At 29.8% G+C, this 27,102-nt stretch overlaps 1 protein-coding gene across 2 annotated transcripts in view; it reads left to right on the top strand.

The window, feature by feature from the left end:
• The first annotated feature begins 1,081 nt into the window (after positions 1-1,081).
• Positions 1,082-27,102, top strand: part of LOC107453135 (uncharacterized) — a 66,766-nt gene continuing 40,745 nt past the window's right edge. The window contains exons 1-2 of one of the 2 annotated variants that reach the window (XM_016069843.5): positions 1,082-1,197; positions 2,730-3,634. In XM_016069843.5, coding sequence (XP_015925329.2) covers positions 3,065-3,634 — 570 coding nt within the window. In that variant the 5' untranslated portion in view covers positions 1,082-1,197; positions 2,730-3,064. Of the gene's footprint in view, positions 1,348-2,729; positions 3,635-27,102 lie in introns of both variants that reach the window. The other variant, XM_016069835.4, reaches the window with a different exon arrangement.

The raw sequence follows: 27,102 nt of genomic DNA, 5'->3' as shown, positions 1-27,102 counted from the left end.
CTTAACTCAACTCAACCTTTTGTTATCCCGCGCTAGTCAGTTGTTGTTCAGCTTTAAACGTAACAAGATGTAAACCTCACCTTCTCCCTAATAAAATATGATTTACCTTGATTCTAGTATATAATAACACGGTTCCCAGCAGATCACCGAAGTCAAGTATCACTGGCTGCGGTCAGTGTGCGGGTGAGTGACCTTTAGGATCAGTCTGCGTAGGAACCGAGGGTGTGTGGTATTGGTCCTCGTTAAACTGTTCTACCATAAAGTGCTCGACTTCGCGTGCAGGTCGTCAGGCTACCGAAGCGGGGGTGCCATCCCCTCTGCAGAGGATCAAAATTGTGATGGCATGTCGTCGGATCATCCTCAGGGATGTTTCCCAGACCGTCGCCAATAACCCATTGTGCTGCTCTAGTGCGACGTAAAAGAACTACTACTACTACTACTCGACATTTTTTTTGCGAGAATAACATATTGGCTCACTCTTTCGTATTAGCATCAGAACTGTAGCAGCACGTCTACCCTGTCGGAAGGGGGGAGAGAGACTCTCCACTCCAAGTCATAGTTTAAGTCCAGGAAAAAAGTCTGTTGCCGATCGTTGAAAAGACAGTTTGCACTTATAACTTCTTTCGTACTAGTGTGGGATTTGGATGTTTATTTTTTAGTCTTACCCCCAAGCGTTCATTTATGCGTAAGATGTTAAATATAGTTTAACAGGATGGTACCCCCCCTTCAGTTACCCAGCGACTTGCTCGTGAAGTCGTGTACTTTTTGGTAGAACAGTCAATGAACTCAGAAGCAATGAGATGGCCCCTAATTAACGCAACTCTAATGCGATGTTAAGAACCAAGCTATATCCTGTATTTATAATTGGCCGGTCAAAACTGTACTTTGCAGTGATAATATAACTGAAAAATCTATAAACATATGTTTCTTTCTATACGAGAAGACAGTTGTGAGTCTCTTGCATTATAAACAATAAATTTTCAGCAATGGTAAATTTAAAATTGCCAAAAAAAGTCATGTTTTAATAAAAGGTTTTATTAGCAGATGTGGTATGACTAAAAACAACAACAGAAAACAAAAACTACTGCAACATTTTTGACATGAATCGCGGTATGGCAACAGTCAATGGAATGCTGTTTGTATTCTATGGTATGTAGTTATTGGTAGGAGCATTAGCGGACGTATATAATAGCCAAGGTTAGTGGAAACATTGTCGTTTTGAAGAACAGTACATAGTTTAAATTTAAATAACTAATATTAACATTAAATCTAATCCTACCAATGTATTAAAAATTTGCTGATTTCATCAAAAAATTAACATGATTCTCTCCGTGATCTGTTCTTGAGGTAAGTGACCAATCATTGCGATTTCAATCTGAGGCAACATTCCTTATGTAGGATGACATTTTATGATTATAATCAAGGTTGCTTTAAATACATTTGAAATTTTTTATCTTTTTTAGTAGCAACATAATCGTTGTCACGATTTACATTTGTTGTCAAATTTTAAATCATGATCTTTGTTCTTAGGCACCTTAAGTGCCACAAAGAGACTATGTTTACGTATTGTTTGTGTTTGGTAGCTCTTGTTGTTGTTGTCATTATTTTTATGCAAAACATACCAAAAATTGATGAAATGAGATATTTTTTGGTTTTGTCCAGTGTTAAAAGACCTTTATTTTGTGCAAACTGTTTGTATGTTTACATTAATTTTGACATTACCAACCTGAGTATTTATATGATTTGATAATGGTATTGTACTTCGTTAATATTTTAACTGATTCAGCTTTGCTAAAATTAACTTCTATTTTCAACTGCTTTAAATGAATTCCAATCAGTTTGACAATTATTATAATAATTATGAATCTGCTTAAAGTTAAGTTTAAAGATATTTGTATATTAAGAGTCTTAGAAATATACACAACATTTTATTTATTTTGTAATATTTCAGTCTAATCCATTGTTAACTTTTTTCTTTTATTCACATTATTCAAACTTCTCTTTGTGTTATAGAAGAGATGTAGCTTTAATATCTATGTTGCAAAAAAAAAAAAATAATTTTTTTTTTATTGTAATGGAAACAGTTATTTGTAACTGATTGTCTGAACAGTTTATTAGTACTCTATCAACATTTGCATAAATTAAGATTATGTGTTTGTTCCTAGTCCTAGAAAATTCAATTCATTAATCTCTCAGTTCTTTACTAAGTGGAGAATATAACTTAAAGCTAATTAAATAAATTCATGTTACTTCATACTACATTTTGTAAACAACATTAACTGTTATTGAAACATAAGTTTTAAAAGTGTTTATTTTTAGATATTTTACAATTTTGAAATTTCTGTGATTTAAAATTAAGTACCCTAACAAGCTAATATTTATTTCGATGTGTGATTTTTTCATATCTTATTTTATTATGTTGCTTCAAACATTATGAAAACTAGACTTGTTATTATAATTCTTCAGTTATTATCAAAAATATTTAAATTTAAAAAGTAATATGTAAGGGAATTGACCGAAGTGTAGTTATGTTCTCTTCAAACATTTAAATGTTTAACTCAATTATATTTGTATAATTGATATAAGTAGATTTTATAACAAAAAAATGTTGTTACTATTCTGGTTTAAGATAGAAGTTAAATATTAATCTATTTATTTTAACTAATTTTTACAATTTGTATTCTTTCTTTGTTTTATATTGGTAAATTAATTTTCTTTTAATTTTACAGTTAAATATGGATATACAAGTGCCTTGGATACTGCAAACTACTATTTGGATATAATGTGTTGTGTGATACATCTAATTTTTGTATTCGTTGTGCCATTATAGTGTGCTCATGCTTTTGGGAATCTCGTTATCTGAAATTATAGACATGTTGAAAGTTCAAAAATCTAGTTTTTATTTCTTACATAAATGTTTAATAATTAGATATCAACATGCGTAAAAGAAAGCCCCTTCGAGATTATTCTTTATTTTTTTCTATTCTCCTGCATCATTATCATCAGTGATGTAAGGAGAAGGCTAAAGTACATAAAAAACTTTTTATTGTAATTTGTAATACATATGATCAACCAAGAAGATAATCGTACAAAATCAAAATTTCTTCCTTTAAATCAGAATGTCGTCAATAGCAATAATATTCCTTATATTGACAATATGCCGTCGATGATTCGCGATAGCGCGGGTCATCCACGAAGAGATGTAGGAACCCCAGTTTCTTGTGCGCGTGTTACGACTGAATTAGGCGTTTCGGTAGCATCTGCTGTTTATTCTGTTGCAGCCACTTCAGTTAAAAGAGCAGAGTCTTTACATCGAAAAGGAGAGTGTGTAAATGGTGCTGCACCACCACCACCTGGTGCACCTAATGGCACTGGATCGTCTAGTTCTGTAAAATCTTCGCGTGATGGATATCGTGAAAAAGCTTTAGAAGAAATTCGAAATAGTTTAAAACCTTATGCCACATCTGATCCTCACGGAGAGGGTATTTATGAATTCAGCAGCGCTAGTAGTAGCGCTAGTGAAAGTAGTGGTGCAAGTCAAGTCACAAATAATTGGAGCTCACTACTTCCTAATTCAAATGGATTCAATGTACAAAAAGCTTTTCAGCATTTGCTAGCTTTGGGTCATAGTGAGGTAAGTTTATTTAATACTTGTGGAAATATTTCAAATATGTTTATTTTTTAATTGTTTTGTTTCCGATTTTTAAGTAAGTTTTTTTAAAATTAAAATATTAAAGGTAAAAACATTGTTTTATATGTTCTGTTGATCGTGACTAGTATGAAATAAATTTTTATCTGTGGTCTTGGTCTATGTTCTAATCTTCTGGCAGTTGGAATGTTTTTGATAAAATTCTGATTACTAACTAAAAGGTGTTCTTTATTCATTTATTTATTTTTTTTTTAAACCTAAGGTTTAGTTTTGAAGTGAGTGTGTTCAAGCTGAGTTACAAATTTTTCAGCTGTTATGAATTTTTATAAAAAAAGTGTTTAGTGGAGAAGTGGGTGGCTTATATAGTATTTTTATCCTATTAAAATATCATTTATATAGTGGCTAGTACAACATCTTGCTTTTTAAATTACAGAGATGCACATTTTATGGTGAAAGACACCAGGCTTTCTACATTTCTAGAATGTTTTTTTTTTCATTATGTACTCTACCATCCACTGAGGTAAACAAAGCCTTATAAATCAATTGACAATGTTAGAAACTGTGATTGTTTTTAAAATGAATAAAAAGTAATTCTCATCAATAAAGAGGACAGATAATTTAGTTATGTTCAGTGCTTTATAAGAACAAAGAAAATTAAAATTAAATGAACAAAAATATAGAAATGTTTTGGTCTTAATGTTCTATATCAAGTATTGCATCAAGTTCAATTTTCCACTAAATCAGAAAGAAGGTTTAAAATTGATATTAAAAATAACCTTTTAGTCTTTTAAGATTTGTTTAATTTTTCTTAACAGCCTCAAAGCAAAACATTTGAATTTTTGCTTTTAAAAGGGTTTAGAGATGTATAAATTAGTAATGGCTTAGTGAATGGTACTGATAACAATGCTTTTCTAATACACGTGATTTTGATGCATCATTTTATGTAAAGGGCAATGAATTTTTTCTAATATTTTAAGATTTCAATAAGAATAAATTTTATTTTTAAATTAAATGGGTTGTGTTGTTTAATTTAAAGGATGCCAATGAATCAACAACATTACTACTAAATTTTTGTTTTGATTGATAAATTTAAAAAATGTATTATTTTCTTTGATAAAATAATATCCACAACTCAAAATCGTAATCTTTTAATATGAGATTTTTTTAAATATGTTTACAAAAAATGAAAGGAAATATTGGGAATAATTGAGCCTAAAATAAAAATGGAAAGTAGCCATTTTAAGATGTCGTGACAAATTGCCAAAATATTATTGAATTCCCGAGGATCGAACCCAGGACCTGTGGCAGCGGAGAGTGAAGCGCTACCACTCAGCAACCGGGCATCTTATTTAAATATTACATAGCCATACATACAATATTACATAACCATATTATTTATTTCCTGATTCTCTCTTGTCTGCAAGAACAGAAAAAATCTTACCTATGCTTCTGTAAGAAAGTCGTAACTTTCTTTTATTTTTACTCTAGTAATTTAATTTTAGGATTAAACTCAAATAAAAAAGGTAATTTATACTAAAATAATAGTGTTATAAAAATTTGGAACTCCTTGAAAAAATTTTTTTTGACCTTTTTATTTCTGCAAACGTAGCTTTTATTCTACATTTGAAATTTTTCTGAAACTGTTTTGTTATTTGTATTTTTATTTTTTCTAACCATTTGAAAACAAGGGAGTTTTAATGTTTTATGTAAGCATTACTCAGTCCTCTCCTTGTCAACAAAAGCTAATAATCACAAGCTCCTTCTAGTGGGTCAGATTTCTTAAATCAGTGAACAAATGCTGTAAACACACAAGAAAAGACTGCTTTTTTTAAATGAAAAAAAGCTAAAGTAAATAAAACTGATGCATCTTGATAGTTGATCAGCTTACAGACAAATATTGTAAGCATATTAAAAGCATAGTGAGAACCTATCGCATACAGACTGTGAAAAATATTTCTGAAGGATATAGAATAGTTTTGGCTAGGTTATTCGCTTTACTATTATATGCACTTTCCGAGCCTGACGCCTCACTGAACACTTTGGAAAATCTATGGATTTCTAACTTTCCAATTGTTAATGGTTGTGTGCAACTTAATTTAATATTTTTTGGTGTTTCTCTTACATATACCATTTTTCAATTGATAATCATTAATTTTTGCTTGAAATAAATATTCTAAATTATGAATTGAAATATATGCACAGATTTGAAGCAAAGCAATTTAAATGAGTTTATGACACGTAAGAGTAAAATATTTTACATTATTTTTAGATTAGCGATAGAATGTTAAAAATTCAATCTTTAAATAAAATAAGTTAACAAAATTATTAAAAAAATTTGATTAGTTGAAACAGAATAGAGTAACTGGTGCATAATTTTATTTAATTATTTTATGCTTTTATTTTAAAATTACTATTTAACATTACTTTAATATTTTTTTTATCTAAACATTTATTATTTTGTGTAGCAGTTTGTCATACAATTAGGAATTGCTGTTGCACTCTAAGCTAATATTTATGGGATGTTCAGATTTTTTTTCAAATGCATAGAGTTGTTTAAAGTAAAATTAAAATTCGTGCACCAATATTATTTAAAAAAAATACTTTTACTTTAATAATTTTTATAAGATGGGTTGATCTCTAAATTAAAAAAATTATATTACGCAAATAAACTGTCCCTAATTTCCTAAATAAAATTTCGTAGGAAAAATTATATGTCCTGTTTTTTACAAATATATAAAAGTATGAAAGCTTGCTTCCCTTTTTAATTGGCTCACATTTTTTGTTTCACTTTTTACTGTTTGCTTCACTTAGGTTACTTATAACCGCATTTGCAAATTTTTAATTTCTGTGGAAACTCTGAAATTAGCTTATAATTTTAACTAGTAAAGCCCTTACTTGTTAAAGTACCCCTGCTCTTGGACTTATACACAGTGAAGTTATTGCAGACTTCTTGTAAAATTATCCTGTTTTTCTAAAGTTATGAAAAATCAGTTAATAATTTTGAGAATTAGTGTAAACCTCTGTGCAGTCTTTTTGTGAAAGGTCCCCTTTTGTGAGAATTTGTAAAAATATGCTCATTATATTCTTAATTTAAAATTGCTCTAAAATAAAGTTCTTACCACTGCTAGATTCCAGTCTCTGTCAATTTTTGAACACACAGTTCTGTTTTTGGGGAAAAAAGAATAAAAAATTACTGAAAGCATGGATTCGAAGGAGTTCATGTTTTAAAATTATGAATTGAAAACATTATTGGGTGCGTTTTTCCAAAGAAGAGTTTTGTGACGAGCCCTTTTTTAAAATTTAAAACATTTTGGATGGTCCGTTTTTAAGATCAAATATTTTGTGAATGGTCCTTTATTACGATAATATTATCCGTAACCGTACTTCCGTTATGTAAAGGGTCCGATTTTGTGGTGTAAAGGGTCCGTTTTTGTCTTAGAATTTGTGAAAGGTCCGTCTTTAAGATAGAATATTTTGTGAAGAGTCTGTTATAGGACCCAAATTTCTCCTAAAATGACCTTGCGTAGTTATTCATTTTAATTTCTAATTAGTTCAGTACACTTTTTTAAAATAAGTGAATAAAGAAATTCAAGCTGCATAGTTTGCATACGATGAATCAAGAGAGATCTTGTGCTCAGAAAGTGTTTTTCAAATTCGATTGTTTGACTATGTACTATTCCCCCCCCCCTTTTCTCTTATTAAGTTAATATTTCGATTTATTTAAATTAATAACACCATACTGAAATGTTTAATTTCTTTTTCATTTATCAAAAAAGTGCATTAATAATAATGTAGTGTCCTTCCCCATGCGAACTTTTTCGAAATTTTGAACTGCTAAACTTATTTAAAAATTGCAACATAAGACATATTTTTAAAATTAGTTAGGTTTAAAATGGTAACGTCATCTACTTATGTGTTTATGTATGAAGTTTAAATGCAAACTTAAGCTCCCAACTTTAATTAAATTATGATTGTTATAAACTTATTGGCATTGACAGATGCCATTCTTCAGAGAGAAAAGATGGAAAATTTTGTTCATTCGCTTTCCTGCTTAAAATTTTGTTTAATGTGTGCTTAATTTTTTTTTTTTATCTCTTGTTGATTTTTCATTTAAACTTCAAATTCGTTTCAGATATATGTAAACTCTCATATTCCAAAACTTAACCATTTTTAATGTACTGAAGAATGACAAAAATAAATATTTTTGGACCTAAAATAAAAACACTCAAAGTTTGCATCTTCGTGACGATTTTTTTAAAAAATTTCAGTCCTTTTATTTTAAATATTAAAATTTATGCCATTTCAACGACTTGTCAACTCTTTCCACCAAGGTCATATTTATGCTTTTAAAAATTAAAGCTGTGTTTCGAGATTTTGATAAACATATTTTTTATATAATATACACCCCTCATCATTATTTTATCACTCTTTTCCCAAAATAAAGTATGTGTCTCATAACTTTTAATATTTTTTTTGGTTAAACGTGTTTTTGTTAGATGAGGGCCGGGTGCGTTTCTGGCATTTGGTGTGATATTGTTCGCTTGACATCCATCCTGTAGCGTGACTGAATGCATCTTAATGTTGAGGAATGCAGTTTGTATAGATAGGCGATGCCTTTCCAAGGAGGGACAAGGCATAACAGAATAGTTTTGGGGAGCCATGCGTGAAATTTCGCTACCGATGTACCATGTATTTATTTATTACCATGCTGACATTGTTGCCAATGCTTCTTTTATATTAAGTTTTTTTTTTCTCTCTTTCACTTTTTATTATTTTTATTTTGACCTTCTCCGTTTTTCCAGTGTCAAGGTTTCTTAGAATGCCCGTTTCCAAATGCATAGTAATCCTTTGGTTCGTGTGCACTTATGGGGAATTTCAGACTTTGTTGCGTAATAACCAAAAATCGTATCTAAAGAATAATAATTGGAAAGTGACTTCACTTTTTAAATTCCTTTCTGCGCTTTCATTTTAAAAAACATTTGTCTCTTCTTTATTTGATAAAAATTCGGAAGTTCGTGAGTTTAAAATTAATTTGTTTTTTAAGATGTATTTTTTTTTTTTTTTTTAAACCTTTAGTAAAGTCAATATTTTTCCGTAGTAGGTTTTACCTCAGGATTATTGAATTGAATTATTTATAAAGATAAAATTATACTGAGTACAGTTAATTAATTTTGTTTCTGTTTTTAAAATTCATTTTTTGAATAAATAAATGAATGTTTGTTTGTTAGTAAGTAAAAAACTATATTATAATAGTACGAATTAAGTCGGAATTTTTTTTCTTCATACTAATGATTTATGTGCAAATATATGATTTCCAGCTGTTTGTTTTATTGATGCTGAAAAAGCATGAAAACCGTGATTCTCGCTGCAGGGGTCTGTCCAGACATTTTGTGAAGGGTCCGTTTTTGTAAAATTGTGAAAAAATTACTCGTAATTTGTGAATATAAAATAAACGTTAGGTCACATTCTTTCAACCAGGGTCCGCTTTTGTGAATTTGTGCAAATAGGGTCCGTTATTGCAAAAAAAACTTTTTCAAGGAGTTTTTAAATTGTAAAGACATACAAGATTATGCGCAACACTGTAAAATTATAACTAAAAAAAAAAAAAAAATACATTTAAAAAAAACAGCAATTGCAGCTACTAAATTAGCGATGCAACATACAAATATTTGGTATTTAGCATATACTGCTGAACGCATAATATTCATTTCGGACGAATGAAGGAAGAATCGTCTGCCGAAGACAAAATTTAGTTCGTTTACATCTCTCATTCTTTCCCCCGCCCTTCCTGGGAAGGGTTTATTCGAATAACAAAACAATAATGAAGATAAACAAATTTGTGAAGGAACCGTTGAAAGATAAATTATTTTGTGAAGGGTCCGTTTTTAAGTTAAAATATTTTGTGAAGGGTCCGTTTTAATGAAAAGATATTTTGTGAAGGGTCCGTTAACGGACCCAAATTTCTTCTAAACAGACCCCTGATGTATTTTTTTTAAACCTTTAGAAAAGTCAATTTTTTTCCCGTAGTAGGTTTTACTTCAGGATTATTGAATTGAATTATAAAGATAAAATTATACTGAGTACAGTTAGTTAATTTTGTTTCTGTTTTTAAAATTCATTTTTTGAATAAATTAATGAATGTTTGTTTGTTAGTAAGTAAAAAACTATATTATAACTGTACGAATTAAGTCGGAAATTTTCTTTTTCATGCTATAATATATGTGCAAATATATGATCTTCAGCTGTTTTATTGATGCTGAAAAAGCATGAAAACCGTGAATTCTCTTTGTTCTTTCATGCTTTGCTTTTAATAATTCAGTTTTGATAAAACAATTTTTTTATTAATCATTTTGTATAGCCTAGTTTGTTTTATTTGTTCTTAAAATATTTTATAAATTACTGTTAAAATTTATTATGGAAATGTTTAAATATAGTCTAAAAAATTGTTTGTTACTGAGGTTATTAAGCAAAATGAAAAGTCATTTTAGTTATATGTTTGTGTAGCAATGTAGATTATATTGCTGTTACGTATTTAAATTCAATCGTTTTTATGGGAAATAAATCAGCCCGCAGTTGAAGCTTCCTCACAATTTTGTTTTTTTTTTTTCATTTTACTTATTTTCTGACTTCAAATAAACTGTGGAATCTCTGTAGTACAGTCAGAAAAGGAAACACGTATGGAATGTTTTCCCTCACACAACTATGCGGTTTCCCCGCACTCCACTCTTTTTCTTCTTTTTTTTTCCGCGTCCGTAATAGCTATGGCATCCTTTCTCTCAGCGTAGGGCAATTATTTGAAACAGATTCTTGAATTTCCGTTTCGCTAATATTAGAATAAAAATAACTGATTGAGTTCGAATGGATTAATTGGCTGATATTTTCGGGAAGACCTGGATATACTTTCTGAATTTGATTTTCATTGTTTAGATAGCTTATTCCGAGCTGTCTTCTGATTATTAATGTTTTCAAAAATAAATTTTAAATTATACATAAAAAAAATAAAAAAAATTTAACTGTACCCTGGGTGAAAGCATGATTCTTAACGTTTATTTTATATTCACAAATTGTGTGTAATTTTTTCACTATTATACAAAAACGGACCTTTCACAAAATGTCTGGACAGACCCCTGCTCTGACTTTTAAATTACCGTGAATAAGAATTTGCCATGAAAAGTTTCGCTGGCGATATGGTATGCTCTTAAGCAAAACAAGCAGGCGCAATGATTTATGCAAGAAATTTTGATTATGGCTGCGCTAAAATTTGCCTTTTTTTTAAAAAATAAGGTTTCAAAATTTCGTTGTGTTAAAAAAAGTGTATGGCCTAAAATTTTAAATCGAAATAATACTTTATTTTCCGAATTGAACTTTTTGCTTTGTTCTTTTCATTTAACAACAAACGGATTTTAAATCTTCCAGTTTCTATACTCAAATAACAGACAATATTGTTATTATCTTTTATTTCAATTACCTTGGAAATGGAGAGTTGTTTTAAAATTAAAGTTCAAGGCAGTAGGTTTTTTTATATTATTGCAATTTTGAAGAGTGATGTAATTTATTGTGCTTTGCAACTCTAATCTTTTGCGTGATTCATTTCTCTCTTTATCTTTGTATTTTTGTTAAAGAACCCTTTCATGAATTCCAAACCAGTGTATACACGTTTGTGATAAGAACTTTCCATATTTTATCATTTAAAATACTTGAGATATTTAGATAAGACCGCATTCCTCGCGAAAGTCGAAAAATTTGTTTTATCGCTCGTTAACGTAATTTACGCAATCAGACATGTAAGAATTTCCTTTGTTTCTTGTTGAGTTCTTAAAATCATTCCCACTTTCTAAATTACGAGAACCTGCAAGCAGCCATTATTGCGAGTTTTAAGTTAATTTATTACCGGAATTAAATTTTTTTTCTCCCTATAAGGAATGCTCTACAAATCAGGGGTCTGTCCATACATTTTGTGAAGGGTCCGGTTTTCGTGAAATTGTGAAAAAGTTACTCACATTCTTTCAGCCAGGGTCCGCTTTTATGAAATTGTGCAAATAGGGTCCGGTTATTGCAAAAACCTTTTTCAAGGAGTTTTTAAATTGTAAATAGATACAAGATTATGCTCGGCACTGAAAAATTATAATAAAAAAAATTAAGTTTTCAAAAATAAACAGCAATTGCTGCTTCTAAATTAGTGATGCAACATGCAAATATTTGGTATTTAGTCTATGCTGCTGAACGCAGAATATTCATTTCGGACGAATAATGGAAGAATCGTCTGCCGAAGACAAAACTTATTCGTTTACATCCATCCTTGTTTTCTGCCCTGGGAAGGGTTTATTCGATTAAAAAAACAATAATGAAGATAAACAAATTTGTTAAGGGTCCGATTAAAAGAAAAATCATTTTGTGAAGGGTCCGTTTTTAAGTTAAAATATTTTGTGAAGTTTTTATGAAAAGATATTTTGTGAAGAGTCCGTTAACGGACCCAAATTTCTTCTGAACAGACCCCTGCAAATGTATTGTATTTCTATATTCTCAGACTTCTGCAAAATTAAAATGGTCTCCAGGGTAAAAAAAAAACTGAAATTAATCATTAGCAGTTTCAGAGAGCTGGACTAATTTCGATGTATCTCTCTGAAATCAGGGAGCGTTTTATTATTATTTTTATTTTTTTATTTAAATAAGATTTTTTTCAAAAAATACTTTAAGAATTTCCATTGCGTAACAAAGTTTTATTTATAATTAAAAATAAATCAAAACTAGAGATTTAAAACTCTGATAATTAATTAAAAGAACTTTTATAGTTGAAATGCATAATACACGTGAATGTTTGAATAGAATTTATTGAAATGGCAATTCTGCCGTGCGAGTGCTTCAACGATTGATTCCGAGAAAAGTGGCTTGACAACTATTTTTCTTCTATTACTAATGCAATGAACGCTAAAATAGAATTTCAAAAAAACAAATAGAAAAAAATTTATTTTTGAAATTTTTTTTATTTGCAGTATGTAGCTTACCATACAAAGATGCCAAATATTTCAAATTCTCAGTTTTTAATTTTGCATTGAATTTTCTATTTCATAATTTCAAAAAATAGGTAAGAATTAATTTTAATTGCTGATTTTTTTTTAAAAAAAAAGCTTAATGAATGATAAAATAAGACTAATATTGTTGCTTTATAAAATCACACTTGGTGAAAGAGCAATCTGAATTTAATAATACATTGTTTAATTTTAGGCCGTATTAAGATGATTTCTTTTTATTGTATAAACTTAATTCATAAATATTTTTGGAATATCAAAATAAAAAGATAGCTTGATTGATATTTTTCTATATTCATATATATATTTAATAGCAATATTGTGATAAAAAGGTGTCTTGATCAAATATTTAAATAAATTTAATTTGATATATTGATATGATATGATTTGATATATTTGATATGACTGTTAAACTTTAAAATTGACGAAGTGCTATTGTGAAGTAACTATGGCGGCGCAATTTAGTTGATAATAATTACATTTTATTATATCTAGGTAGTTTATCTTTACTTATTGTCTTACAACTGGCAGTTCCAGCTAATTGTTCAGGGTTAGCATAAATAATAATATATTTATATATGATATTTATTATTTTTACCGTGTGTTATATTTTATATGTTACCGGCAAAGTTTGAAATCCAGCATTCTATTTAATGCCTTGGCATTGTATATAATGCCTAAAACTAGCCGGCAATGTATGAAATGATTTATATTTCACACATTTCCTAGGCATTCTATAGAATACCAAATGAGAAACTAGCAAAGTATAAAATCTTCTGTGGCTATGCTAGTAAAGGTGATGAAATGGATATTTTGTGCAATATTTGTTTCGAAACTGAAAATAACAGTGACTTAAATGTGAATTTTTTGTACGAAAATTTTATTCCCATAATAAGAAAGTCATAAATTATGTTTTGTACAACTTTCATTTTTCTTTACGCATTTTGAATAATTTTTTTTTAATGGCACTGTCATTATTTTTTGAGAATAACATTTTTATTTTTGAGAAATGCGCATCATTTACATAATAACCTCATCAGGACGTTTTTTACATACTTTGCCTAAATAGCATTTGTCATTTTATAGCAGGAGTTACCGACTTGCATGAGGCCGGGGGCTACAAATAAAAACACAAATCAAATGGCGGGCCGCAACTTTATCAAAATTTTTTGTAGGACTCTTTTATGTTTGAAGGAACATTAAATATTACTGTCAGAGTTTTACTAAGTTGTACGAAACAAAAGTAATGAATTACAAATTAAAGTAAGAAGTGGATTTTTAAAAATATTTATTTGTTATTAATAATATTTTTAAAAATATTAAATAAATGATAAAAATTCGGGCTACAATAACTTAATGTGCAACAGATATCTAATTGTTAAGGTATTAAAACTTACATAGTAGCACACAAAATATTCAATGAGAAAATTGAGGTTTGTCCGCTGCAACCGCCGGAGAATAGATATTTAAATTTAAAATTTACAAATGTGTGTGAAAATATTTTCGTCCAAAATGAGCAGTTTCAAAACGTTAAATATGAGAACTTCTTCGAGAAAATTTCTGATACGCACATGCTAAGTTATATTAACAAAATACAAAATAAAAAAGAGCAACATACACGATTATTTTTGTATTTGAATAAATATTTTCTTGGATGCAATACCTGAGAAATAAATTTCTTTGCAAGTTGGTATGTTAAATTTCACAGAAACGAAGAAATTAGGTTTTTATTAACGAGAAAAGTATTTTAAACCCATATAGATTTTTTACGAAAATTGTCCGTAAAAAAATGACAGCTAATATGTTTTAGTTCGCGAGCCACAAAAAAAAAGGCTTCGCGGGCCGGATGCGGCCGCCAGTTGGAAACCCCTGTTCTATAGAATGCCTAGGTATTATATACAATGCTTAGGGAAAGTATCTAATACTTCTCATATTTCATACCTTGCATAAAAACATCCGGCATTATATACAATGCCTAGGCATTTTATAGAATGCCGGAGTTTCATACTTTGCCGATAACATGTATATTGATAGAATTTCAGATTTGCCGTTATCAAGAAAAGGAAGGAAGACCTTTAGGATATTTATGCTGAAAAAATAGCAATTTTTTAAAATCTTTCATAATATTCTTTAAAGAATTCCTGTATTTTTAGTGAGTTTGTAAATTCTTCCGAGCTTTGCTCACTCATATACAACAAAGATACATAGTCGAAAAGAATATATTAAATTAATAAAGTGTGATTGAACATTACTATTGGCAACCGAGTAAGAAACCAATTAAATGCTCTTTCAGGAATCTCCCCGAATTAGATGTTTCTACTCAGCTCTTGTAGGAGAGGCGAGTTTATCCATGCGTCACTGATCAGACTATACTTACTGGCCAGGACTGCATTCCAGAGGAGACCCCCCTCCCCTTTCTTTCAGCACGCGTTCCCCTCCACGACAGATGGTCCCTCCTCACTTGACTGTTCCCTGCATACGCCGCTGCTTTTGGCAAAGCGGGTGGCGCCGCTTGGCGCTTTTCTTCTTCTTCCTACTATTCTCTTTCTCCAATTATTTGCGGATTTTTTTTTCTTCTTTCTTCTTTTCTCTTTTACCTTGTCCACTTCTTCAAAGAATGAGTTTATTTGTTTTCTTTTGGTTATGAGTACCATTCCAAGATTATTTATGTTGAGTAAAGTGTAATTTGGAGAATGTGCAGATATGCTGATACGCGTTTTGAATCGATGCATATTTGCGGAATACGTACTTTAGAAACTTTTTATGTTTTCATTAAGAAATATATATGTAATTGGATTTGTTAAATTTATTAGATATTTGATGTTCATGCATGTAAAGAGCAGGCTATTGTCCCGATAAATTTTATTATAAAAATATTTTTGCAAAAAATAATGATGAGAAAAATATTAGTTTTGATGTTGAGTCTCAACAACCTACATTACAGCATCCGCATACGGTTGCTGTTTTTAACAATACGCCGAAGCGAAGAATATTTATAATGATACATGATAGTATGATCATTTATAATGATCTTTTTTATTTGGATTAACTTAATTTTTTGTGAAAAAAAAAGTGCGATAGAGACTTGGAACTTGTAAACGGACGAGGGATAGCAATTTTTTTTATGTTAATAGTATTTTTTAAAAAACAACGGAAGAGATATTATTTATAAATAATAAAATCTTATAATTATGCTTAAAACGTTATTAAAAATAAACAACACTACATTTCAAACTAAGTTGCTGTATTAAAAACTGTTTCAGAGTGATTCATAACATATGTAAATACACGATTCAGATTTATTGAAATTGGAAAAAGGAATGCATCGTTTTTCTTAAATAAAAATCGTTGAAGAAAAATCACAAAATTAATTTAACAATATTTATTGGTTTTTTAAAAACACTTTTGAAATGCTAAAGAACATAGCTGCTCTTTTACCTTTATTTTTTATTTATTTATTTTTACCAATCAAATCCAATTGCTGAAAAACAAATTACAAAATTAGTTTCACCTATCTTTTTTTTTTTTTTTTCCTTTTAAAAGGCTTTTTGAAATGTGAAAGAAGCAGCAATTAAGTACCTTCATCCATTGAGATCTGCAAAATTAAATAAATGAATGTAGCGCACATTTAAAGAATATTGAAATATAAATTTTCTTCCAGAGTAAAATCATTGTTATTATTATTATTTTTTCTTTCAAAAATGTCACATAGCACTTATTGTATAATTTAATTTACTAATGCAAGGTATTCTCATTATATAGTGATCCACAAAATATCTTCTCGTGTTCCGTGAAATGATAGGACTTTTTAAGAATTTAAGAGATAATAATTCAAATTAAAAAATATAGCAAAAGCTATTTGATTATTATGATTTTTTGCTCTCTCAGTGTGCATAAGAAAATCTAGTCTCAATTGTTTTTCACCGTTCAAGTGAAGCATTTTATATTTTATTTTATAAACGAAGTTGATTAGCCGACTCAATTTCGGGTTCACGACTAGTGATGTTCAACTCCGTAGCCTTGTAATTTTGAACCCAATCCAGAAGACAAGGAAACTCCAGAATCAAGTAGTGGGAGAAATTTGCTTTGGCGGATTACTTTTCGATGGAACTCATCCTCGTTTGCTTCACATGGAGAGGAAAACCTCCCACGGTTAGCCTGTTGGTAGGGGAACTTTAATCCATGATCCGTTTACTATTGAAGATATTTTACGTTAGCACTGTGGTCGGTACGAGCCTGGTGCGGAAATAGCATCAACCTGCCACCGCTTGGATTCGAACCCGGTTCACCTCATTGGAAGACGTACGCATTATCCCCTGAGCCACCCAGGTGAAACATTGATTTTTGATTAAAGTCGAGTAAAAAATCAGCATTAAATGTATTACTTATCGTTGGCATTTTTGCCAAAAGACAATTTCAAACTACACTATACGAATGTGAGGACTTATCCGAGTCATTTTATTTGTGTTTATCACACCAAGGAAAAATCTGAGACAAATTTACTAATGACAAAATAATAAAATTACAAATGGTTGATACATAGAATATCTGCATATGCAGATTACTCTATGCATAGCTAAATCATAGCAGATCTACAATTGCTTTAAACACGATTTGTTTTCGCATGCTTTTGCATTATGCAATTGGTAATTCGTAAAAAAAAGGAACTTTTTTAAACGGTGGAAAATCTTATGTCCTGCTAGCTTAGATTATGAAACCATCTAGCAATGTTAACGCTCTTTTGTCGTTCAGTAGATGTATTAGATCCGACACAAAATTCAATGGTCTGTTGGCAGGGGTCTGTTTAAAAGAAATTTGACTCAGTTAACGGACCCTTCACAAAATAATTTGTCTTTTAATCGGACCCTTCACAAATTTGTTTATCTTCATTATTGTTTTGTTAATCGAATAAACCCTTCTCAGGGGGATGGGGGGAAAGAAAGACAGATGTAAACGAACTAAGTTTTGTCTTCCGCAGACGCTTCTTCCTTTATTCGTCCGAAATGAATGTTCTGTGTTCAGCAGTATATACTAAGTACCAAATATTTGTACGTTGCATCTAATTTAGTAGCAACAATTACTGTTTATTTTTTACAGTTTAATTTTTTTAATTATAATTTTACAATGTTGAGCATAATCTTGTATCTTTTTACAATTTAAAAACTCCTTGAAAAAGTTTTTTGCAATAACAAGACCCTATTTGCACAAATTCACAAAAACAGGACCCTGCTTGAAAGAATGTGACTTAACGTTTATTTTAGATTCACAAATTACGAGTAATTTTTTCACAATTTTACAAAAACGGACCTTTCACAAAATGTCTGCTCAGTCCCCTGGTTCGAGTAAATGGTATCTTTGTGTTTTACCGGCCTATCAGTTTTGCATAATAACTTCAATTGTGGTTTGCTGTAATATGCTAATTTGATTTTCAACACTAGACAGTTTCGTTAAATGATGTTTTTAAAATATTTAATAACTTCCCCCTTTCTTTTATAATAGTACCTTATTATATATAACCCACGTGAATTAGATTCGGAAGCATATTTACTTAAATGAAGTGGTTCTTAAACGCTCTCCCTTACCAAGTTACCCATCTCTCTTATACATTAAAGTTGTCTAATCGTAAAATGATCAGTTACATTGTTTCCTCTAACTTCCGTGGATCTGACAAGGTTCGTCATATCGATTTGTCAACAGGTGATTGAATCTGCGAAACAAATTGGTGGTGAAGAAGAAAAAAAATGGCATCGAACAAAAGATTAATGTAACTGAAACCTGTCTTTTTCATCTTCAGCTGTTAAGAAAATTGAAATTTAAGAAGCTGTGTTCACTCCTTACATTATATCTTAAGTGCAGCTGAGGCGTTTGTCAGAAAAGTCTGTTTTTCCTTTATTATTTTTATTTTTTATTTTCCAGTGAGTATGGTTTTGATGTTGATTTGAGCGTTAGATGAGACAGCGTAATCAGCTCTTTGTCAAATTAAACGACATTTTTATTTTATGTTTAGGACGCTGGCACTTGGATAACTGATGATTTTGTTTTTGGTTTTAAAAAATTTACTTTCTTGATCAGTTTCTTACCATAATACATATCTTTAGTTGCAACAATGCTACTCGTAATATTACATTTTTCTATATTATTCATTTTAATAATTAATATGAAAAATAATAAAGATATATATTTAGAAGTATTTTTTTTTTATAAATTAAAAAAAAAAAATCGGATGCTGCTGCCCCTGTTTTGGGTGTTCAACTTAACTGAATATTTCGTTCTGTTGCATAAAAACAGTAAGACCAAGAAACTTGAATTTACCAACTCTCGTTGAGGAATGTAATGCGACTTCAATTTGACTTCAAACTGTAAGACTAATTGCTGAACTTGTAAAAAAATACCTTACGGCCGCTCTGCAATGCAACTACACAGCTGAAATTCAACTTCAATGTTATAGCATGATACTAATTTCAGAATAATGAACGATACAATGCGACATGTTGAAGTCCGAGATATTTTTTATGAATATTTTTAAACTTTTATTTTATAGATTGTAGTTCAGTGTTTTCAAAACTTTATAGGTATTCAATTGAAATTATTTATTTATTTATTTTTTTTTTTGCAAGAAATTATTTTTAATTTCGTTAATTAAGTCGTTTTGTTTAAATTTTGTATTTAAAGCAATCAATTAAATTTTTAATTATTGTAGCCAATTTTAGCTCTTATTTTTGGCAGAAAGTCTATTCTCGTATTAATTTAGGTGATTTTCTTGATCTGTTAAAGGAAGGAGGAGGGGGGGGGAAGGTATCTAAGTGTATATTTATGTCAAATTCGCCTAAACTATGTGAATTTCTTGAACAACAAACATACATTTGTGTGTCAAAATTCTAGAAATGTATTCAGGGGTCTGTTCAGACATTTTGTGAAAGGTCCGGTTTTTGTGAAATAGTGAAAAAATTACTCACATTCTTTCAACCAGGGTCCTGCTTTTATGAACTTAAATAGGGTCCGGTTATTGCAAAAACTTTTTCAAGGAGTTTTAAAATTGTAAAGACATACAAGATTATGCTCAACACAGTAAAACTAAAATTATAATAAAAAAATTGAATTTCAAAAAATAAACAGCAATTGCTGCTACTAAAATTAGAGATGCAACATACAAATATTTGCATCTCTAATTTGCAGCACGGAATATTCATTCCGGACGAATAAAGGAAGAAGCGTCTGCCGAAGACAAATTTTAGTTCGTTTGCATTTGTCTTTCTTTCCCCCCTTCCTGGGAAGGGTTTATTCAATTAACAAAACAATAATGAAGATAAACAAATTTGTGAAGGGGTCCGTTGACGGACCCAAATTTCTTCTAAACAGATCCCTGGTATTGCACTCATTTTCTCAGAAATGTGCAAAGAATCATTTTTCGTCCATCCTCCCCTCCTGTTAATTGTATGAGTTTTCGTTTTCAATCCCGGGAAACAGAGCGCGAGTCAAATCTCACGAAGTTGTCTCTTGTCATTTTGTGTGCCTTTAGCAGTATTTGTTTACTGGGTTAAGAAGTCGGGCCCGCCGGTGCGAATTCAAAACCTCACAAGCAGGTGAAAGAGCTAAGTTGCTTCTTTGCTGTAATAAGCCTTTTTAGGTCAAAGCCAGAGACCACTCACTTCTACTATAACAGCACTGTGTGTGTATAATTTGCTTGTTGTGCAAGCAGAGCGTGTAGTAATGATTTCTTTCTTTCTTTTTTTTAAATTTTTTATTTTCGCGCTTTATGCCAGAAGGGACTCGTGTTTATTTGGGACTGAAAAATTTGAGCCTAGAACTTTTGTTTGAATCCATGCTTGTATTGAAATAGTCTAGTTTTTTTATTAAGAAGGTTTCCTTTTATTTTGGAAGTTCCTTTTTTTTTTCTTGGGTTAACGAAGATATTTTTAATTTCCTTTTCAGTTATGTAAATTTAAACCGTCATTCGTGAATTAGTTTTTAAATTTAGAAAGTTTTTTTTTTTTATTTATTTCCAAACAGCGTGGTTTAGATGGCATCTATTTTGCATACTTATTGTTGCTTAAAATCACAATTAATAATTGTAATTATAAATAAATTATAATCTATATTGCATACTGTATATGCATCATTGGCCCCTTCATTAGTTTGAACTCTTTTTCCTTTTTGCGTGCTTCTTTCAATTTAAAATATAATTCTGTACTTGATTCTGTAATAACGATGATTCTTGTTATAAACATCAATGATTACTCATTAAAAATCTAAGTGTATCTAATCACTAAGGCATCTAATCACTTCGAAGTAATAATAAACTTATACAATTTAGAGAAATATGGTAAAATATTGTGATTCAGGGTTTAAAAATAATTATTTTTAATGTTAACTATTTAATGTCTGGAATTGTTAATTTTTGGATTAAAATTAGGTTATTTTTAATTATTTGAATTATATTTATTTTATTTTTTCCTTGTTGGAATTATCGAGCTAAAATAACAAGTATTATTCTGTTAATCTTGACTTGGAGTAAAAAATAAATAAATAAATAAAATAGATTCCATATGTTTATCTTTTTTTGCAGACCACTTCTGTTCCAAGAAAGCTGTATAACTAGGTTTTTACTATTAGCTTTGTTTTAATATTTATGAAAAAAGTTAACCAGTTTTCTTTAACATTTTGAAATGTAATGTTCTTTTACTGCGTAAAATTAAAATATTTTGGTTTTGAATAAATACAAATTCAACAGTAGATCACTTTTTTTTTTTAAATATTACCAATGATTAATTACTTTTACTTGGCTCTTTAAAAAATATAATTTAACTACACCGAGAAAAATAGCTCTTAACTCTAGAAAGGTTGCTGACCTTTGAACTAGGGTTTACAATGAAAAAGAAGTGAACGAGTTATAAATAATTATCGGTGGCAAATATAGTTAATGTCTGGTTAACACCATTAATAAGAATTGTATCATTAGTAAAACCCCGAATATCCAACATCCGATTATATGACACTTCGATTATTCGACAACTCTTCCGAAGTGCGTCTAATATGTTCCGACACACGTTTCTTCATTATTACAAATGCTGTTACCCAATTACTTTTGAGACAACGAATCCGACTTGGGTTGATAGAAAATAAAAATATCAATTATTTTTTTGTGATATTATATCGTTAATTAAGGTTGGAAAATTAAAATACTAGTGTTGCTTTCTAAACTTTGTTATACCTGTAACTACAACTTATTTTGAGTTATTTCACTCATTTCATGTTAGTTCACTTAAAAAGCTCCCCGTATAATCCCGAGTTTCGAAAACTGTATTTATTACGTTTTCAGAGTTGCCACAGAAGAAAAATGGACGAAATAGTTGCTTTTGCTGCATGCCTAAAGCATGAAAATAGTTGATTAAATAAGAACAAAAATTCATCAAAAATGTGACTAAAATTTTGTTAATGACTTAATTGTCATATAACATGATCCATTTAGTCAAGTTGGTGGCAAATATGATAATTTTTATATAAGCGTTAATGTTCTAGCACAGTTTTCCCTTTTATCAATAATTTATCTAGGAAATATATATATACACACACATACATATTGTGAAAAGTGATCACTCAAATTCGAAATTCATGCATCGTAATATCGCATAATTTTTTTTTTTTTTTTTTTTTTTTCTTTTTTAAAAAAACCATGCGGAATTTGGAAGCAATAGCCACTGAAAAGGCGACCGAGTAACAAAATAGACTAACAAAGGAATCTGCAGGTTGAACGACGTGAAGACCATGGGTCTGTTTAGAAGAAATTTGGGTCCGTTAACGGACCCTTCACAAAATATCTTTTCATAAAAACGCACCCTTCACAAAATATTTTAACTTAAAAACGGACCCTTCACAAAATGATTTTTCTTTTAATCGGACCCTTCACAAATTTGTTTATCTTCATTATTGTTTTGTTAATCGAATAAACCCTTTCCAGGGCAGAAAACAAGAAAGATGGATATAAACGAATTAAGTTTTGTCTTCAGCAGACGATTCTTCTATTATTCGTCCGAAATTAATATTCTGCGTTCAGCAGTATAGGCTAAATACCAAATATTTGTATGTTGCATCTCTAATTTAGAAGCAGCAATTGCTGTTTATTTTAAAAAATTAAATTTTTTATTATAATTTTACAGTGCTGAGCATAATCTTGTATGTGTTTACAATTTAAAAACTGCTTGAAAAAGTTTTTTGCAATAACCGGACCCTATTTTCAAAAAATTCATAAAAGCGGACCCTGGTTGAAAAATTGTGAGTAATTTTTTCACAATTTCACGAAAAACGGACCTTTCACAAAATGTCTGGACAGACCCCTGAAGACTCAAATTTGCAATTCAAACTTTTCTAAATTTTTTATTTAAAAAAAAAAAAGTTCTGTGTGTTCAGAAACTATCTCGGGCCGCAGATTTTCAACCCAAGTCCTGCTAAAAAAACATCGCTAGGAGTACAGAAAAGTCTCCCAATAGTCTCCTCTTCCGGAAAATAGTTGCTTTTTTCGCCTTTTCAGGCAAAAAAAAGTTGCCATGGTCGCCTCATGCCAAAAATAGTTGCATTTTAGTCGCCTGTGGCAACCCTATGTTTTCAACATGACTTTTTCTTTTCGCCAATAAAGCGTTGATGGAAACTCAATTGAAGAAAATATTAATTAAAAAAAAAATACCCTCTGATGCAGTTTCATTATCTGGATCGGAGCATTGTTAATACGAGCGAGGAGTTATTATATGATAAACTTACTTTGGTTTTATTTATTTTTTAAACCATTAAAACTGTTTTCCTTATTTAGTCTTTCAACAAAATTTGAATGTCATTTATTGCAATTATTTCAACCCAACCGAAATCATGAGTACGTGCCGTTTTTTGAAATTTAAAGGCACCTGTGATAAAAACTGGTCTTATCATGGTTTTCACATTTTAAATAACTTAATAAATAGTAGTGGTTTAATTTAACTGATACATTTTATAAAAAAAGAAGGAAAAAAAGCTTGGAGTGATAAAATAAAGCCGCAAAACTTTTTTACCATACTACATTGAGTGCATGTATTTTTGAATCATTCTGTGATTAATCAGGAGTCTGCCCAGACATTTTATGAAGGGTCCGTTTTTCGTTAAATTTTGAAAAAATTACTCACGTTCTTTCAACCAGGGTCCGCTTTTATGAATTTGTCCAAATAGGGTCCGGTTATTGCAAAAAACTTTTTCAAGGAGTTTTTAAATTGTAAATAGATACAAGATTATGCTCGCCACTGTAAAATTATAATAAAAAAAAATTAAATTTTCAAAAATAAACAGCAATGCTGCTTCTAAATTAGAGATGCAACATACAAATATTTGGCAATAAGCCTATACTGCTGAACGCAGAATATTCATTTCGGACGAATAATGGAAGAATCGTCTGTCGAAGACAAAACTTAATTCGTTCACATCCATCTTTCTTGTTTTCTGCCCAGGAAAGGGTTTATTCGATTAACAAAATAATGATGAAGATAAACAAATTTGTGAAGGGTCCGATTAAAAGAAAAATCATTTTGTGAAGAGTCCGTTTTTAAGTTAAAATATTTTGTGAAGGGTCCGTTAACGGACCCAAATTTCTTCTTAACAGACCCCTGTTAATTGAATATTTATATTTTATTAATCTATAATTCAGGTTTTCTTTTTATTTTCGCAGTTGATATGTAATGATTATCTTAAAAGAATACTCAAATTTACTTTAAACTTAATTGATTATATTCATATTGTTAATGAATATATAATTTTAAATTCATGTTTTTGCATTGAAATTGCATGAAAGAATTCTATTTTAATTATATTTTTCATCATACCAAAATTTTTTTTTATGATAATAAATGTTGAGAGTTCAGAAAAAAAGGTAAATGCGTGATCTATTAAGAGGAAATTCTTTGTGCGCAAAATGTCATCTAAAAACTATTTACATTCGCTTTAAAAATACCTTTTTATGTGAATCAACTATTTTCTCGGACAACTACGACTCATCTCTCTGTTATTCTAAACACGAACAAAGAACAGCTGAAACGACCAACCAATTGGCGCGCGTGAATTCTTTCACCTTGTTGGAATGAGAAAAACATCTCGAAACCAGACGGTTCTTGCTGTACTTATTTTTTCTTTTTTCATTCCTTCTTTTTGAGTCAACTTGATTCTATTTCATTTTCAGAGTCGCGTAGAAATTTATTTTAAATTATTTTTTTTGACTTTGACCTCTGACTATTATTTATAACGAGGTTTTTAATGTTTCATTCATTTGTTCTAGTCCAAGTGGAGGTGAATATACCTGCCTCCTCAAATTAGTTTAGTTTTTAAAATTGTTGCACGTCAGTTGTAATTTAAAGACATGTTGCTGGAAAAAAGAGGGGGGGGGGGTATTAACCTTTATTAACTGAAATAAGAAAACACATTCATTGTGCCTTCTGAGCTGCTATAAAGAGAGAAGAAAATTTTATATAATTTAGTTTTATTGATTTTATTCGTTAGGGCTCCATATTTATCGAAATAAATTTTGTTTTTAATTCATATTAATGATTATTACCAGGGATCTGTCTAGGTTTTTCTGAGAAGTATCTAGTGGAGCATCGTTTATACGCCGCCGAAGGGACCACCGAAAAACGTCGTATAAACGATAACGTCGTATAATCGATTTTTACTTCTAAAACTGAAACTAACTCTGTTTTCAGTTAATTTTATTGTTTAACGTGTTGATTTACATAAATTTCTAAATTAGACAAATTAAAACAAACAAATAACCAAAGAAGAAAAATTGCAGTGAGCAATTTGAATGTATGTTACCTGTAATTATATTTTCTTGCTATTAGTCTCTACAATGCTTTGAAAAGCGAGTTCAACTTACTGCTTTCTATGATGCAATTTTAAATTTCTAATCACGGCCAAATCTAATGGCTGAAGCGCACTTGTGCAATTTGCAGGAAAAACGAGAGCTTTTACATTTTCCAAAATAATTAGTATCGATGGGTGCGCTGGACATTGGTGGATGAATAGCAAAATTTTTCGTTTTTGCCTTTTCATAACATTGTCTAGTTTTTTCAGTCATCTAGTAAAATTTACGGTCGTCATCCAAGCATTCTTGTTGGCACCCTTTTCTGTATCATTCATGTTGGCAAATGCTGCCCTTTTTTAAAATACACAAGAAAAAATAAAAAATTAAATAAACGTGAACAAAATCTAAAAACCGACGTATAACCGATTCTGCGCGTCGTATAAACGATATATTTTTACATTAAAATGAATAGGAATGATTTGGGACCACACTAAAACGTCGTATAAATGTAAACGTCGTGTAAGTGATCGTCGTATAAACGATGCTCCACGTATTTTTTGAAAATTTAGGCTTAATTTGTGAAAAATTAAAAAATTACATTAAAAAATCAACACAAAATATGGTAAAAATATGGATTTATCGTTTCTTAATTGACACAAAAATAAAATTTTAAGAAAAAGTATTTTGTGAAACTACCGTTTTTCCTAAAGTTGAATTTGTGAAGGTATCGCTAAACGGTAGTAAATTTGGCCTGGATAGACCCTGATTACTGAACTCTTACTTGATGTAATTAGAACAATAACCATACGTTTAACCTAATAATTAAAAGCTAAAATATGAATAATAATTTTAAAAAATAAATTTCACTCACTTCTGCTTTTTACTTCTTTAATGAAACCTAAATGTAGCATGTTTCTAACATTCACTCTGAAAAAAAAAATATTTTTTTTTTATTATTATTTTTTAAATTACTAACATCTCCAACTTTTAAATATATTTTCCTACAGTAATTTTGATCCAAAGAATTTTATTTAAAAAAAAAAAAAAAATCTTGGAAGATTTTTGGTACCTTTAAATTAATATCGGTATATCTTAACGACCATTTTACTGGGGAATAAAGAGTGGTCGCTCCTGCTATAAGTTTTCACTTAATAGAAAATCGACTTTGTGACAACTGTTAACGCACTATGGTTTTAGATATAGAGTGCTATATTAATACCCAAATTTTTAATGTATTATTAACTGTTGTAGTACTTTTTGTTTCTCTCTGTTTTGAAAAAAAATAATTTAGTTGACAACATTCCATGGAAGAAAGATCAAACTAGTTATAATATATTTGCACAACATAATAGTTAGTTACGTTAGAGTGAAATAAATCTATATTTATTTGCTGCAAAAATTAAATTCAAGTTTAAAACTAGAAAATTAATGACGTGTAAAAGCTTCAAATAAAATAATTCCTAGTTTATTCGGTTATGGTTATGTGGTAGACTTTATGAATGTACAACTGAAGCCCGGGTTTTAAAATATTGGAGATAATTTCGAAAAAAAATAAAAGCATTTTGCATTTTGTGAATTAAATTCGTAATGTGAACTATTTATAAATAAAATAT

This window comes from Parasteatoda tepidariorum, chromosome 7 (assembly GCF_982258835.1).
Source record: "Parasteatoda tepidariorum strain Cologne lab strain chromosome 7, Ptep-v5.0, whole genome shotgun sequence".
NCBI lineage: Eukaryota > Metazoa > Arthropoda > Arachnida > Araneae > Theridiidae > Parasteatoda > Parasteatoda tepidariorum.
The sequence above is the reverse complement of the archived record's forward strand: the minus strand, read 5'-3'. Positions and strand labels throughout refer to the sequence as shown.